Source organism: Asterias rubens, chromosome 18 (genome assembly GCF_902459465.1).
Source record: "Asterias rubens chromosome 18, eAstRub1.3, whole genome shotgun sequence".
NCBI lineage: Eukaryota > Metazoa > Echinodermata > Asteroidea > Forcipulatida > Asteriidae > Asterias > Asterias rubens.
The window spans coordinates 10,474,556-10,490,800 of record NC_047079.1 but is presented as its reverse complement, the minus strand read 5'-3'; the positions used below and the strand labels follow the sequence as shown (position 1 = coordinate 10,490,800).

Sequence of the window (16,245 nt, the reverse complement as noted above, 5' to 3'; positions counted from 1 at the left end):
AATACTTTCAGGCAATCTTTCTACCATCATTATCTTCAAACTGTGTAAGTTTAATGTAAATCTGTTGACATTGTGTTTTTTCCTACAAAAAGTACATAGACCCTTTAATCAAATGTCAGAGTCATGAGAAAAATAAAGTGAAAAATCGTGCACAATTTTCAGCAGGTATACACATTGTTCTGAATGAGTTGGTTGACTCAGCTGTTGCTTTTGAAAACAATTCCAGATATACACTTTTCTCGAATATTCGTTTTAGAAGGAAATAATTTCGTAGACGAAATTGTTCTAGTTTAAACTTCATTAGTTTATTCCAATAGTTTATTTATGATTGTGTGTTATTAGTCTTTTCCTGTATTGCATGTACATGTATGCATACAGAATTTCCTCCATGGTAGGACCAATACAAATTGAACTGAATTTAATTGAATTGATTGAGTTATATAACCAATAAGCTTTCAGTCTAAGAATTAAACAATGATGTGCTTTATCCTTATCTAATTCTATAGTATATATACGTTCAAAAATAGCCCATATTATTCTCCCGTAAAATAATATGGTAATGCACTATAGCCTGTATTACTTTTCTTGTGCACTTTGTATACATCGTAAACTGGATATACTTTCTTTAAGATATCAGGATTCACATGTGGCGTATCTTCAGGGAATTGCATGCATTCATTCACCTTTCCTTTGAGAATCTGATTCTAAGCGAAGATTTACCGGTACTCTTAGATTTAATTCACTCTTTGCCAACACTCTAGTGGTCCATCATCAATAAACACACTTTGAAGTCATAATTGAATGTCTTAAGAGAGTTTATATTTTGTTTATACTCGTTTGCCAGGAGCATAGACATCTGCCAACCGATTGCAAAATCATAATTTCAAGGGACCATTAAACTCCATCTTTTCCCTGATAATAACCGCCCTTAGTCGAGCACTATGGGACTTGTGGCTACTTTTCTAGTGGAATAGGAAGAAAGGCTCTCGGTCCCCAGAGGGGGAGTGTTTTCTTTAGTGAACTTCTGAGGAATGACCGGATAAGTGAAACTGAGATGGATGCAGTGAATGCATATGCATCAAAATAGTATGATATTGAGACACACAGGAACAGTGGGACGCGTCCGATTTGGAAAGAAGATGGTTTTAACGTAGTTTCGGTATATTACAAGTATCTTTTTGATTAAAGTCGTTTTATATTGTAGCATTTTAGTAGATAAGCCGAGTGCCAAGAGTGGAACTGGAATAAACTAATACCAGCACCATTACTAAATAGACTTTTGGGACGCTATAGGTGGCAGCAGACTGATAAATCTACTGTTATTGATAACGTGCGTATGCTCAGAACTATACGTAAGCAATTAACACTACCTGATAGTTTCTAATATCAATATAACCAGTATACTTGTAACCCTTTAAAACTCATATTCATATTTTCATTCCAATGTTTGGATGATATTTTGTATTACTGAAAACCAATCATGTCACTTACTTGCTGATTTAAAAGATTCAACTGAGTCCCTTTAAACGGAAACTAAAATGACACCCCGTCATAACATCTTTAATTTGGTATTGAATGTTCCACATCGAGACTTCTTTATAGATCGCCGCAACCTTCATGGTGTTAATGGATGTGTTCCAGAAGATCTGAACTGAAACCATTTCCCCGCCCCCTTCTTTTCACAATGCCTTAAAGACAGTGGACACTATTGGTAATTGTCAAAGACTAGCCTTCACAGTTAGTGTATCTTAACATATGCATAAACTAATTAACCTGTGAAAATGTTAGCTCAATCGGTCATCAAAGTTGCGAGATAACAATGAAAGAAAAAAACACCCACGAAGTTGTGTGCTTTCTGACGCTTGATTTCGAGACCTCAAATTCTAAACTTGAGGTCTTGAAATCAAATTTATGGAAAATTACTTCTTTCTCGAAAACTACGTCACTTCAGACGGAGCCGTTTCTCACAATGTTTTATACTATCAATCTCTCCCCATTACTCGTAATCAAGAAAGGTTTTATGATGAAAATTATTTTGAGTTATTACCAATAGTGTCCACTGCCTTTAATGTTAACGAGACATGCTGTACCCCAAGCAGTGAAGCCAACAGGTGTATTGGTGCAATCAAAGCAAACATGTTATGGAGACTCCCACCTTGTTCTGTATTTTTGGTAATCACAGCGTGTATCCTAATACCTTTATAGCCACATTCCAAAGTTGCCGGTGTCGTTCCTTGCAAAAGACAATTTCCCAGAGTGAAATACAACAATCTTTAGATTTTTGAGACACGCCGCCGGTTTTAAAAACATAATTCGCTTTACCACACGTGGAGAAACATCAATTTAATAGCAAGTATACATTGTCTGCACTAACACATGTGAATGACCATATTCCAATATCGGAATAATAAAGTATATATTGGCTGCACAAACACATATGAATGTCCATTTTCAAATAACAAAATAGCAAAGTAGACATTCGCTGCACACACATTTGAATGTCCAATGTCCAATATCGCAATAATAAAGTACACATTGGCTGCACAAACACATGTTACTGTTCAATTTAACATTTAAAAATAGCAGAGTAGACATTGGCTGCACAAACACATGTTAATGTTCAATTTAACATTTAAAAATAGCAAAGTAGACATCCGCTGCACAAACACATTTGAATGTACTGTCCAATGTCCAAAATTAAAATAGAAAGTAGACAATCGCAGTACAAACCTGTATGAATGTCCAATGTGTTATTAGAAAAATACAAAGTAGACGTTCGCTGCAAAAATATATCCAATGTCCCAAATCAAACTCACTGCCTTTTTAATTTAGTACATGATAGAATGTAAACCTGGATTTCACTTCCCCGATACATCATCATGCAGTGTAGTAGTGTTGAATTCAACCGCTGCTCTTGTTTATAGTTGCATGTTATTTTTACATCGCTACATGGCAAATAGAATAACATCTTGGGTATGTTGTGGATCTATATCTAGTCTACTACATCCAAGAATAGCACATCATGATATTTACATCCCAGCACGTGGTACCGTGTATTAGTGTATAATAGTGCGATATCCGTCTGTCCTAACTTCCAACTGCGCTAAGGTAAACCAAACTAAAAGAGACATTCAAGTATAAGTTCAAAGACATTGGACACTATTGGTTACTGTCAAAGACCAGTCTGCTCACTTGGTGTATCTCAACATATGCATAAAATAACAAACCTGTAAAAATTTGAGCTCAATTGGTCGTCGGAGTTGCGAGGTACCTATGAAAGAAAAAAACACCCTTGTCACACGAAGTTGTGTGCATTCAGATGCTTTATTTCGAGAACTTCAGGTCTGGAAAACAAACTCGTGGAAAATTACTTTTTTCTCGAAAACTACGTCACTTCAGAGGGAGCCGTTTCTCACAGTGTTTTATACTATCAACCTCTCCCCATTACTCGTTACCAATAGAGGTGTTATGCTGATAATTATTTTGAGTAAATACCAACCCAATAGTGTCCACTGCCTTTAACCGGAAATGATAACCAATGATCGAAGGATGGACGTTCTTCGTACATTATATCCCCACCCGGAAATGTTACCTAATGTCTGCCGGTTTTTTCTTCTTCGCGCTCATGAAGTGCCAAAGATTTCTAACCCTCTATGTCTCATGAGACGGACATTTACGCCGGATATTTATTTTTTATTTTTCAAGTAATAATTTCTGTGGCGATAGATTTTGCCTCTGAAAGAAAGTATAAAAGATGGCATTAAAATGGTCCGATCGGGGTACACTACGGGTTAACGTTTTCCTGGACGTTCATGCAATGAACTTGAAACTGTGGCCTGCAACCTGTCAATGAATGACTGAATCCGCAAAGTTCATTAAGTTATTATAATATTATCAATGTGACATTTTGCGGCCATGATGACTTATTGAGGCCAGCCAATGTACAAGTATATCTGACTAAAAATGTGAATTTTGTTTCATCTGTTCATCAGCATCTTCCTCAATGGCTGGCGGAGGTACAAGTTCTAGGCTGAGCACGGAAGGCATCTGCACAACGCCCGAGTGTGTCATATCAGGTAAGAATTCATGTCGAAAATTTGGGTGTGATCCCTGGTTATACGGCAGTTGAAGGACAAAACAATCATGTTATCTTCCTCAATGAAACAATCGCCATGATCTGGACAGGAACCCACACTCTGCTGATCCGAAACACCAGGACTATATTTCATAAAACCTGTACGCTCAACAACTTTCTACGTACAGACAACTCTTGCTTAGCAAAAACAGGTTACAAGCAGTAGATACAGTACATATGCCATTGCTGTGATTAGTACACCACTCATTACTTGCTTAGCCAAGGAATTTTTCTCCTAAACATCTTTATGAAGTTGGGCCAAGACCTTGAGTTCGGTTTTCCAACTTATTTTTTCAATTCATCTGTTTATTCATATATACTTGACTTCATCAGCTGGAGGTATATTACGCAATATGGACATGGAAGCAGACCCGTGTGAGGATTTCTACCAGTATGCTTGCGGCGGATGGACACAGGCAAACTTCATCCCTGATGAGGACGCCAAATACACGGTCTTCGAAGAGCTTTTCAACCAACTCATGGACATGAGTCGAGGTGACGAAAATAAACCCCCTCCAAGGGAAAAAAAACAACTAAAAAATCCCAAACAAAACAACAATTTAGCCGAATGTCCCCGAACAGAATGGTCTTATCAAAGTTAGATAATTCGCCCAAAGCATAGCCATGAGAGGGCGTTGTTTTAGTGCAAAAGGCATAAATAAGACAGAAATCTGGAAAGGAAATAATCAAATAATATCTCAAACTGTGTTATTATAATTTTGCTTTGTTTTAGGACTGCTTAAAGAGAAGACGACGAACGACTCTGAGGCTGTGTCGAAAGCCAAAGATTTTTACGCATCATGCATAAACGAAGGTATTGTAATAGCAGGTTTAATTCAATTCAATCCCAAACGTGGGACATGCTCGAACCTTACTCAGCACGAGCGAAACGAAACCCACCTGTGAAACTCTTATACTTACCTGTACTAATATTCATATTTGTGATGCACGACACCACTAACCTTTCGTCAAGCCACTATCTGAAAACATCTTCAAGTTTTTAGAACTTTGTTTATACAGTTCAAAGAATGATGAGTTTGAATGACCCTTCATCCCATTGTAGTTCTCCTCGATGAGTTCGGTGCTCAGCCCCTGCTCGACTTGCTCGATGTTCTTGGTGGTTGGCCCGTAATTGCTGGTGAGAGCTGGGACGAGGACTCCTGGGATCTAGTCGAAGTCCTCTCCAAGAATCGACTGGAGCTCGACTATAATTTCCTTTTCGCGCATAAAATCATTCAGGACATCACCAATTCCGACATGAATATAATGATGGTAAGTGCAGCTGAAGTTTTTCAATCACTTAATAAAATCCCCTTTTAACATACGAAATAATGTCAAAATGAAGTGACAATGAGACTCATCAAGGGGGTTAATTTGAAACGCCTACAGATCGTGTGTCTGGACCAGGACGTGCACTATTCACAAACTTTGTCTGAAAGACCTATCCTCATAGTCGAAATGGTTTCTTGTTTTACTCTCAGATTGACCAGCCGATGCTCGGACTCGAAGAGAGGACATTTTACCTGGATGAAACAGACAAGGTATGTTACCATGGTAAACCCAAGCGCATTGATAAAGAAAGAACAGGTTTTCCATTAAGATTAACTCCTGAAAATGGCTTGTTGGAAAGGTTTCTCCTCGTCCATAGACACAGAACCTCTCAGATTTCACAACGAGGTTTACATACTCTGTGAATCACCAGACAGACAAATTTGCAGATTTGGTTACAAGGTTGACGATTTCATTCTCCCTTTTGTGACTGCTCTATATTACATCTTTCTGGAAAACTTGAGAAGGTTTCAATAAAACCAAGAAAACAAGAACAATCCTGATTAATCACACACCTGTCATAGCTTGCCCTTTTTCGGATGAAGTTGATTGAACGATTGTAAAGGTCATGTTTTTTTTTAGACTCTTCACAGAAAATGCCATGATGACGGCTGAAGCACAAAAATGCATTACACATTTTTTACCAGTATGACTTTCCTCCACCGCACATGTACTTATATATTCCGAAAGTCTGGTTGAGCAGTGTTAGAAATGTTTCGGATGCTCGAAGCTCTTCGACTGGATCGAAACAACAAAGAGTTAATTTCACAAACATCAACACATAAAAGGAAACTTGTAGGATGGGTTCAGGACTTACTTCTGTTAACTATTTTTCTTCACAATCCAGACCCATTTCAACGCATACCAGACGTACATGGTAGACATGGCCACAGCACTCCGGCCAGATCACGACAGAGAAGAGGCAAAGAGGCAGATGAATGACGCCCTAGAGTTCGAACGAGTACTGGCAAACGTAAGTAACCCAAGTCGCTCACATCTTCCACGTAAAACCCACTGTTATAAAAACCGAGCCCACTTTCACTGACCATAGCCCGACTCAACCGCAGCCAATTCGAGACATTATAAGACGCTAGCTAGGAGGCAGCAGAATTATCATGTCAATCCATTGTTCTTGAAAATGTGCGCATGCTCAGAACTACGTAAACAATGGACATTTATCTTTGTAAGTCTGCTGCTACCCAGCGTTCCGAAGTCTCCCTTGGAAATATATGCTATAGTATTTGCCTTTCTCTTGAGGTTTCAGTCAATAAACTCAAAATTTAGATGACGACGAGCAGAGTACTATTCGAAACGTCGAGACCATAGACCTTATCGCAAATACCAATGCGCAAGCGCAGACTGTTGAATGAGGTGCATTGTGTGATATATATGGATCAAATTTGGATACCAGCTAGACCACAATGCACCTAATGCACATGCACATCACACCGGCTTCTTTCAGAGCCAACACTCCTCTCAAAAGAGATTTTCACACGGTTGTAACCACACGTTAAATTAACTTCTTATTTCTGACACCATACAAAGCTTCAAACATCACTTTTACAAATCCTGTTTTACTTTTACATAATGAGCTGCAAAGACTCAAGATATATTGACTTTTATTTTTAGTTTACAGCTTCGATTGAAATGCGACGTGACGTCACCAAATTTAACAACCGGTACACAGTGAAGAAATTAAAAGACGAAATGCCTCAGGTTTGTTGAACAGTTTATCTTTTAAAACGCCATCTCATATAATATTTGCAAAAAATAAAAATGCCAACATTTGCATCTCGCAGTCAGGGGGACCTTGTGCAGCAATCAGGGAGGTGTTTTTAGCATTCAACACATACAATATTCCATTAATCAGGGAGGTTGTCGAATGAATTCATCAGAACGAGGGAAGATTGGGTTATTGTCAGGGAACTTTAACCCGAATCTGGCGTAAAACAAAATAAGAGGACATAGAAATCAAAAATAGTCACACCAAATTGTGCGCAAGACAATGATTTTATCAATGCAATGAAAGGGGCGATCTATGTACAGTCTTAAAACACAGTTTACATATTCAGAAGTCAAACAACTTGCCAAATTAAAAATACATTTGAAAATGCTAAACAATTCCCACCATGTACAGATAGATTGGCTGAGGTACTTCCAGTTGGTCCACAAAGAGGGATTTCTACCCGAAGAAGAATTGCTCAACTTTTCTCCTCACTACTTTGGAAGAATGGCGTCATTTATACACGAAACCCCCAAAAGGTATCATTGATTTAGCAAAAGAAGACGGGAATACACAGATAGGGTTGTCGTGGCAAGGGTTGGTGTGAGTAGGGGGGGGGGGATCGACTGTGCTTAAAAATCACCCAGCGATTTTGGAAATTAAGGGGGTTTTCGAGATGTAAACTCCCCCAAAATGCCGGATCAGAACTGTGATCTGGACCAGCGTCCTCAGGGGTCAGATACTGCGGGCAGTATGACCCACTTTCGGGTCAAACAGATGCGTGGTTTCGGATTAAAACACCGGGACATTGTGGCTTGAAAAAATGGTAATCCTTTGACTGGTTTTATAACGTGTCAACAACTAACTAACTCAAAGGGCGTGTTGTGGACATGAACAAAACTGGGTCAGTTATAAAGTACTACTCCTTACACTCAAAACCCTACCCGATAAGGTCTGACCCATTTCTGGGTTAGCATAGACCTGGAATATATGTCAAAATTACACAGAAATGGGTCAAATTGACGCCGAATCCGGGTCAAGTTCCCAGTTGACCCAGATTCCGTAGTCAACTGACCCAGAAGTGGATCAGGCACCCCGGAATCCGGAATGCAGGTCATTTTGTGACCCTGAAGATTTAAAAGTGTTATTATTCATTGAGATGAAGATGTTTCTGTTTTACAACAGGACAGTGGCCAACTACCTCATGTGGCGAGTTGTGGACTACATGAATGAATACCTTGGTTCAGAACTACGGGAAATCAGACAGCAATTCCTTTGGATTACGAAGGGCAATAAGAGAGAGCGTACCCGCTGGAAGGTCTGCTTCGAGAACACCAACAGCCTTTTCGGTATGGCGGTGGGGGCGCTGTTCGTCAGGAAACATTTTGACGAGAGGAGCAGATCAACGGCAAGTCTATTTTTCCAATTCGGGTTGCTCAATGTTCTCCCTTAAAGTGGGGTGCTGGAGAATTGTCTTGTTCTTTTGTGTTACTCCTTTTTTCATGAATATCATTTTGGAAATGTCCAATACAGGCTCAAGAAATGGTTGCAGATATCCGAGCAACACTGATTGAAACCATTAAAGATGTGTCATGGATGGACGAACAAACCAAGGAACTCGCTCTCAGAAAAGTGGGTAACATTCAATTAAAAAAAAGTCTATCATTCCTTATATATTACATGATTTTGGGTTGAACAAAGACAAATTGACCAGAACGGGACTCGAACCAACTACCTCCGGATTAACGTACCGGTCTCCCAGGGAATTCTGTCCGCCGAAGATTCGGTCCCCCAATGGGAAATTAACATGGACTGTAGGATTCAAAGGAGGGCGCCAGGCAGAAATAGTTTGTGCACAGCTTGCAATGGGTGCGTTCGTTTAGCTTCCCTGGGTCGACCCGATGCGTGGCGTGTTTTTGTGTTTCCAGGAAGATTGTGGGTAAATTATTATCTGCACACGTTTGTCCTGGAAAAAAAACCGCCACAATATGGGTGAGACCGAATCTCCTGCCACACCGGGTCAACAATCACCTCTCTTCCATTGTTGGTGCTTTCTGAAGGCCTCCCGGGTCAAATTAGACCCGGTTCCGGGTTCCAGTTGACCTGATTCATTTTAGGGTCAGTGTCGACCGGAATCTGAGTCAACATGACCCAGAATTGGGTTAAACTGACGCAGACTCGGAACTCAAGTCTAACGTTTAACCAGTTTCCGGGTCAGCCAGACCCAACAATGGGTCGGGCCTCCATGGGCCACCATATCCATGTCACTTCTTAATTATATTTTTATGAAACAAATTTGTGCAGGCTTCAAAAATTAAGGAGCGGATAGGCTATGGCGACATCCTGAAGGACGAAGAGGCTGTAAATGACGCCTACAAATCGGTAAGTTCAGTATATCAAAAGGACGACGTACTATAGCCTTTTGTCAAACTGATTGAATGTTGCAACGCTACATGACAATCTTTTGTAAACCTATTTTGTAAACTGAAAAAACATACAAGGTGGGTCAAACTATTTCTGTGAAGTCACTCTATGGATGAAAGCGTTAAAAAAAATTACGAATCCACACTCATCTATATGACTACAATGTACTCGCCTTCGGTGAATCTACGAATCTACACTATATTCACGAATCTATACACTATACCCACGAATCTACACTATAGTCACGAATCTACACTATACCCACGAATCTACACTGTACCCACGAATCTACACTATATCCACGAATCTACACTATACCCACGAATCTACACTATACCCACGAATCTACACTATATCCACGAATTTACACTATATCCACGAATCTACACTATATCCACGAATCTACACTATATCCACGAATCTACAGTTTCTCGTTCATTCTCCTAACATTCAAACAACGCTACTTTTTTTTCAACAGATAGCAATATCTCCAACTGAATACTTCGTAAACGTCCGGGAAATGTGGAGGTCAGATGCGATTGAGGATTTAGCAAAATATGGAAAACCAGTTCATCGAGGAGCGTGAGTCAAACAATTCTGAAACTGTTGATAAAAGATAATTGTTCTATTAAACAAAACAACCTCCACCCCCCCCCCTAAAATAAATATAAAATAAATTAAAAATTCACACCTGTCTCAACATTTCCTTAACACAAAATGTATTCAAGTTCAAAATAACGCGATACGCATGGGTATCTTTTGAACTTTTAATGTTAATCTGCATACTACGAAGAGCAGATGTATCTCTAAAGATTTGCTTGTAAAATCTTAATTCCGTGGGGCATGAGATTCTGTGTCCCCTGTACGGTGTTTCTGCCCCTTATACGGCTAAGCTGTGTACAAACTTCTTCTGATAGCGCCCTCTTATGAATCCTCTTTCTTCTTTACAGATGGAAAAAATCACCGATTGTAGTCAACGCTTATTACACCCCACAGGATAACGAAATTAGTAAGTACAAATCGTCAGTTGTTACGTAATCATTCAAAAACTAATAATCGTGATCATGAGTTCAATTTAATCACATTTTAAAATCTGTGACATCCCAGCCTGGACTTCCGTCCTGTAGACATAATGTGAACACAGCTCATTGGAAGACAACAGTACGGTTATATAAGGATACTGCACTGTCTGATTTGTATCAAATTTTAATATGAAGAACTAGAGCACGTCTCAAAACATGTTCAGCTATTGATTTTATAACACTTACACGTACTCAGGTGGAAATTTATAACGCCAGAATGTCGAATTTCTCATGTGTGATTAGCGTATAGTATCGTGCCTGCCAAAAAGGCCCTAGCATGTACAACTCTTTTCTTGACCGAAAGTTACATGGTCTGTATTTACCTCAAGATGAAAAAAGACATGTCGATCATAGACCTTTTCGCAAATACTGGGGCGCGCGCGTAAAGCTTGGAATTAGGTGCATTGTGGTCTAGCTGGTATCCAAATTTGATCCATATCTATCCCACAATGCACCTCATTCAACAGTCTGCGCTTGCGCATTGGTATTTGCGATAAGGTCTATTGATAATGGTCAGAGTGCCCTCTATCGGCAATGTATAGACATATTGGACTCACAACTGCAACGAACATAGACTGGTCCCCTGAAGGATAAAGACTTTATTGGCTTCAAATGTATACACCTCGAATTTGACTGCGAATCTCCAAGACCATGAAGGCCATTTGAAATGAAAGTGATTCTGGACGTGGGCTTTAAGGCAGATCTGACGTATTTCACTAGCCTCGAAGTGTGACGTCGGATGCAACGAACTGATATCATAGATAGTGGCTGTATGGGGGGACAGGGTACTGACTTTGCTTATCCACCAAAGTAAGATAAGAAATCATACAAACAAAATAAGTAAAATTTAATTAAAGTAAACTAGAAATGTTGAATATTTGTTTTTTCTCTAAAGGAGCTCCTTTTTTATTTTCTATGACACAGGTTTTCCAGCGGGTATATTTCAACCTCCATTCTACTCGAACGCTTTCCCTATGTAAGTATTTAAACAAACCATTGAAAAACATAGTGACTAATTTTGGTGCGTATTTCTGTGACGAACAATCGAAACGTTTTCAAACTTACAACTCAATGCTGAGTCAATTATAATAGATGGGACGTAAAGCCGCAGGTTTCGTACATTAATACACCCCCAAGGAACCCAAACACTTATCGCTAAGAGAAGGGGGTTTCTCCCAGTTGTGGGGGGCACTGGCTGCTGAATGCGCCGCAGAGTCTTGTAAACCATTAGAAGGTGCTACAATTTGTCTCATAATTAAAAGAAGAAACAAAAAACAAACGCGTATTAAAAAGTTTGTTTCGTCAAGCGCCTTAAGTATCTTAGTGGTGAAGTGAGCTATATACGACTATTATTATTGGCTAAAAGTTCACGTGATAAATCACGTGTTCTCAGTGTGTCTCTTGACTGACACGTGGTATCAGTTGGGGAAATTTGCAGGGGTAGCACAATGTTGTGGGAAGGCACGATCAGATTAAGCCATAACAGTTGGACCAGAGTGTTTGCTTTCTTTATTTAACTAGATGACACTTTCTGTTCATCGCAGGGCAATGAACTACGGTGGCATTGGTATGGTTATTGGACACGAGCTCATGCATGGTTTCGACGACAAAGGTAAGGGCAGTGACCTCTAGAGTTATGACGTCATCACACTCTGTATGTATTCCACGTGGCTTTGAGGGAAAATGCGGAGCTTAGAAAATGCAGAGCTTTCTTAGTCACACAAACAAGCAAACAAACACCCTGACAAACAAACAAACTCCATTAACCTTTCGTTGCCGATACAACAATGAACATCATTATTTATAAGGTTGGTTCATGGGTCCGGTCAGGTTTGCTGAGTGGCTCCTGTCCTGCCTTTCACCTCAGTCCTTGGACCTCAGTTCGAATCCCACTTCAGACCGGAGCCTTGCATGTGGATTTGGCTTTTTGTCCCTACACCTGATTGCGTGGGTTTTCCCTGCTCTGGTTTTCCTCGCACATCTAAAACTGAGCATTCCTGCTCGTTTCCATATTCATTTTGTTAAACGCCAGCTGTTACGTTTAAAAGTAAACAAAATAGACATAATAAATGCTCATCTTCTCCTGAAGACGAGCAGAGTATACTGTTTGAAACGTCGATACCAAACCGGCTCTTCTCAGAGCCAACACTCACACAAACGAGATTTACACATGTCTGTACCCGCCAGTTTACTATATGTATTTATTTATAGTTTCTTCCTACAGAAGAAATAAGGTTAGGTTTCTTCCTAACAGAATAAATGTTTTTGACTCGTTGCAGGAAGACACTTCGACGACGAGGGGAATGTAAACCAATGGTTTTCCAATTCATCACTCCAAGCCTACAACGAGCGGAAAGAATGTTTCATTGACCAATATTCAAATTACTATGTTCCTGAAGTTGACAAGTATGTAAGTGAATATCCATTTCAATTATTTATTCCTACACTCTGAAAAATGTCTGGGTCCGAATTTACACGGATTCGGGTCGCACGGGACATGATCAAGTGGTCAGCGTACCCCGGGCACCTGTGTCAAAATGACCCAGAAAAGAGGCCAAACTGACAGAAAACCCCGAGTAATAGAATTTGTGTTACCCGTTGTGGCAGGAGATTCTGAACCTCATATGGTGAACTGTAAACAAACATCTTCTGATAGCGCCCTCATTTGACCATACTCCTCCAGTCCATTTTAATTTCCCGATGGGGGACAGAATCACCGGAGGACAGAATATCCTTAAAAACCGGAAAGGATCAGCCCCCCCCCCCCCAAAAAAAAAAAAAAAAACGGACCCGGAATCGCTCCAACTGCATTACTTCAAGACACTTTGCTTTTCCTTATTGAACAGCCTTGAAATATTAGGCAGTCGAAGGTTCTATCATAAAAATAGTTATACATGTTAGATTTATGTTCTTTCTTCCAGATAAACGGTAAAAAAACACAGGGTGAGGTATTGGCTGACAACGGTGGAATCAAAGAGGCATTTCTCGTAAGTAACACTTTATCGATAATCTTAAAATATAATCGATTTTTAAATCGATTAGATGAAAGTTTTGTAACGAAAGTGTATACAGATTCAAAATGATCCACTGTCAAAATACGATACTGGTAGCGAATAACCGACATCATTCGGATACCTGGATGCTGGCTGGAATAGCAGAATGCACTTCCTTCCCACCTTTTTACAAGCAATAATATTTAATTACCTTGCTCATGGGTACAAGTGTCATGACCGGGTATCGAACCCACACTTCGCTAGTAGCTGCTGACATATAATAGGGGTCGGGTCCCGTGAACAAGACCGCTCTGCCACAACAGTTTTAAGGCAAGTGTGAAACTATGACCCTCTTGATTCTAAAGTACAGTTTTTGCTTTGATTGTTTCCTTTTGCAGGCATACAAGAAGTGGGAGATGAGACACGGTGGACCAGGGGCTACTCTACCAGGGCTGGACCTCACACATGACCAACTCTTCTACCTTAATTTTGCTCAGGTATATGACTCTTAGTCGTCTGGTTTTTTTTTTGTGTTTTTTTTAAGTGCGTTATGTGGATTGTCTTTTAGATTCAATCATCCTGCTTTGGCACTGTGTGTATACTCTGAAAGACTTCTGGGTCAATTTCGTTCATCGCAGTAACTGCTGTACTTGTTAGTATGTGACATATAAGACAATTTAACTGACACATTAACTGACCAAATGGATGTATATTTGATTTATTATAGATATGGTGTAGCCTCCACCGCAAAGAAGAACTGCTGAACATAATCACAACAGACTCGCATCCGCCTGAACAATCGAGGTACATTACATAATAATGATAGGAAGAAGAATAAGAAGTAATTTTTGTAAAGCGCTTTATCTACGGTAGACTTGATTCAAGTCCCATTCTCGTGTGAGAGGTCCCTAAGCATATCGCTCCAACTTACTATCAAACATTGACGTAGCATACAGTACAGTGCGCGCTCGCCGTCAAAATGTGGTCCCGAGAATGCGGAACAGGTTGGGATGCAGAGCATCACAAAGCAGTCTATATCTATATCAGTCAAGTCTATATCTACGGGGGGGGGGTCTCAAAGTGCTTATAAACATTTATTTCCAGACAGTTTTTGGAAATTGTTGGAATTGTGAGATCCATTTATATAACACACGGAACCAACGGCTTTATGTCCCATCCCGAAGGACGAAGCAAGTATGGTTGAGTTTCTTCCGAAAGGACACAAGAGAGCCAATACCAAGGGCCTATTTCACAAAGCAATACTGTTCATCGCAAGACATATTTTCACCATTCTATTTTCACCATAGTGATTTGTATTGTGACATAACTTAGCAATTACGATTAATTTGCAGTTACAATCAATCTTAGATCTCTGTCTTCAAATTGAAAGTAATAATTAATGTACTTTGTCTATTGATATTTATATCTGTGTTCGTTTCAATTCAGGGTGGTTGGGACGTTGTCGAACTCGGAGTACTTCGCTGAAGCCTACCAATGTAAAAAGGGATCTGCAATGGTACGGGATAAGCCGTGTAAACTGTGGTGAGATCTAATCGAAACACACAAAGTACACATGGATTATTTAAACAATTTCAAGAACCATTCTTGGTTTGATCATATTACTTTACCAGACTGTCTTGTAAAGTAAATCTGACACATTTTCGGAATGGAATTTTAACTTCGATTCTGCATAACTTTGACACATATTGCGGTTCATATCTGATACGGAGATGGGCCAGGCCCCCACGGTATCTGGAACCGGGTCAATTTAAGTTTGACCAGGACTTTTTTTAGAGTCAGGCAAAACAAGATGAGCGAGCCATGGAGTAGTGTTTATTAACCTCGCTTTGGAACTCGATGTTTCACAGTCGTGTTGATGAAAATATACAAATTTTATTGGCTTTGATTTTATTTATCTCAACTTATGTTCTCATTATTTAACTGTTTTTTTGTTTTTTTTTCTTTTGTTGTTGTCCATGATTGTTCATTAATGTTTAAATTATTACTTTCGTTTTTTTAATGAATAGCAGATAAAGACTTAAGTAAACATTTAAAAATATAAAAGTAATGACATTTTGGTAATTCGTCTATAAACTATTATTTGTACCTAACTGACATGTACATAAACATATTAGACGATGTTTTCAGTCACTTGTATTATGTTAAATTTGGGTAATTGTACTATGACTATTGTTAAAGACAGTGGACACTATTGGTAAATACTCGAAACAATTATTAGCACAAACCTTACTTGGTTACGAGTAATGGGGAGAGGTTGATAGTATAAAATCATGTAAGAAACGGCTCCCTCTGAAGTGACGTATAGTTTTTGAGAAAGAAGTAACCTCCACGAATTCTATTTCGAGACCTCAGGTTTAGAATTTGAGGTCTAGAAATCAAGCATCTGAAAGCACACAACTTCGTGTGACAAGGGTGTTGTTTTCTTTCATTATTATCTCGCAACTTCGACGACCGATTGAGCAAATTTTCACAGGTTTGTTATTTTATGCATATGTTGAGATACACCAACTGTGAAGACCAATAGTGTCCTGTGTCTTG

General features: G+C 39.4%; 1 protein-coding gene across 1 annotated transcript in view; it reads left to right on the top strand.

Annotated features, from left to right (window-relative positions):
• The window catches only part of LOC117302365 (neprilysin-4-like), a 30,865-nt gene extending 14,913 nt beyond the window's left edge, over positions 1 to 15,952 (top strand). The window contains exons 2-21 of the mRNA XM_033786287.1: positions 3,993 to 4,076; positions 4,469 to 4,630; positions 4,869 to 4,949; positions 5,199 to 5,407; positions 5,617 to 5,676; positions 6,312 to 6,437; positions 7,094 to 7,180; positions 7,602 to 7,726; positions 8,373 to 8,595; positions 8,721 to 8,819; positions 9,492 to 9,569; positions 10,090 to 10,193; positions 10,562 to 10,620; positions 11,618 to 11,669; positions 12,238 to 12,305; positions 12,973 to 13,103; positions 13,615 to 13,680; positions 14,085 to 14,183; positions 14,414 to 14,490; positions 15,133 to 15,952. Coding sequence (XP_033642178.1) covers positions 3,993 to 4,076; positions 4,469 to 4,630; positions 4,869 to 4,949; positions 5,199 to 5,407; positions 5,617 to 5,676; positions 6,312 to 6,437; positions 7,094 to 7,180; positions 7,602 to 7,726; positions 8,373 to 8,595; positions 8,721 to 8,819; positions 9,492 to 9,569; positions 10,090 to 10,193; positions 10,562 to 10,620; positions 11,618 to 11,669; positions 12,238 to 12,305; positions 12,973 to 13,103; positions 13,615 to 13,680; positions 14,085 to 14,183; positions 14,414 to 14,490; positions 15,133 to 15,232 — 2,090 coding nt within the window. The 3' untranslated portion in view covers positions 15,233 to 15,952. The remainder of the gene's footprint in view (positions 1 to 3,992; positions 4,077 to 4,468; positions 4,631 to 4,868; positions 4,950 to 5,198; positions 5,408 to 5,616; positions 5,677 to 6,311; positions 6,438 to 7,093; positions 7,181 to 7,601; positions 7,727 to 8,372; positions 8,596 to 8,720; positions 8,820 to 9,491; positions 9,570 to 10,089; positions 10,194 to 10,561; positions 10,621 to 11,617; positions 11,670 to 12,237; positions 12,306 to 12,972; positions 13,104 to 13,614; positions 13,681 to 14,084; positions 14,184 to 14,413; positions 14,491 to 15,132) is intronic.
• Positions 15,953 to 16,245: the final 293 nt, after the last annotated feature.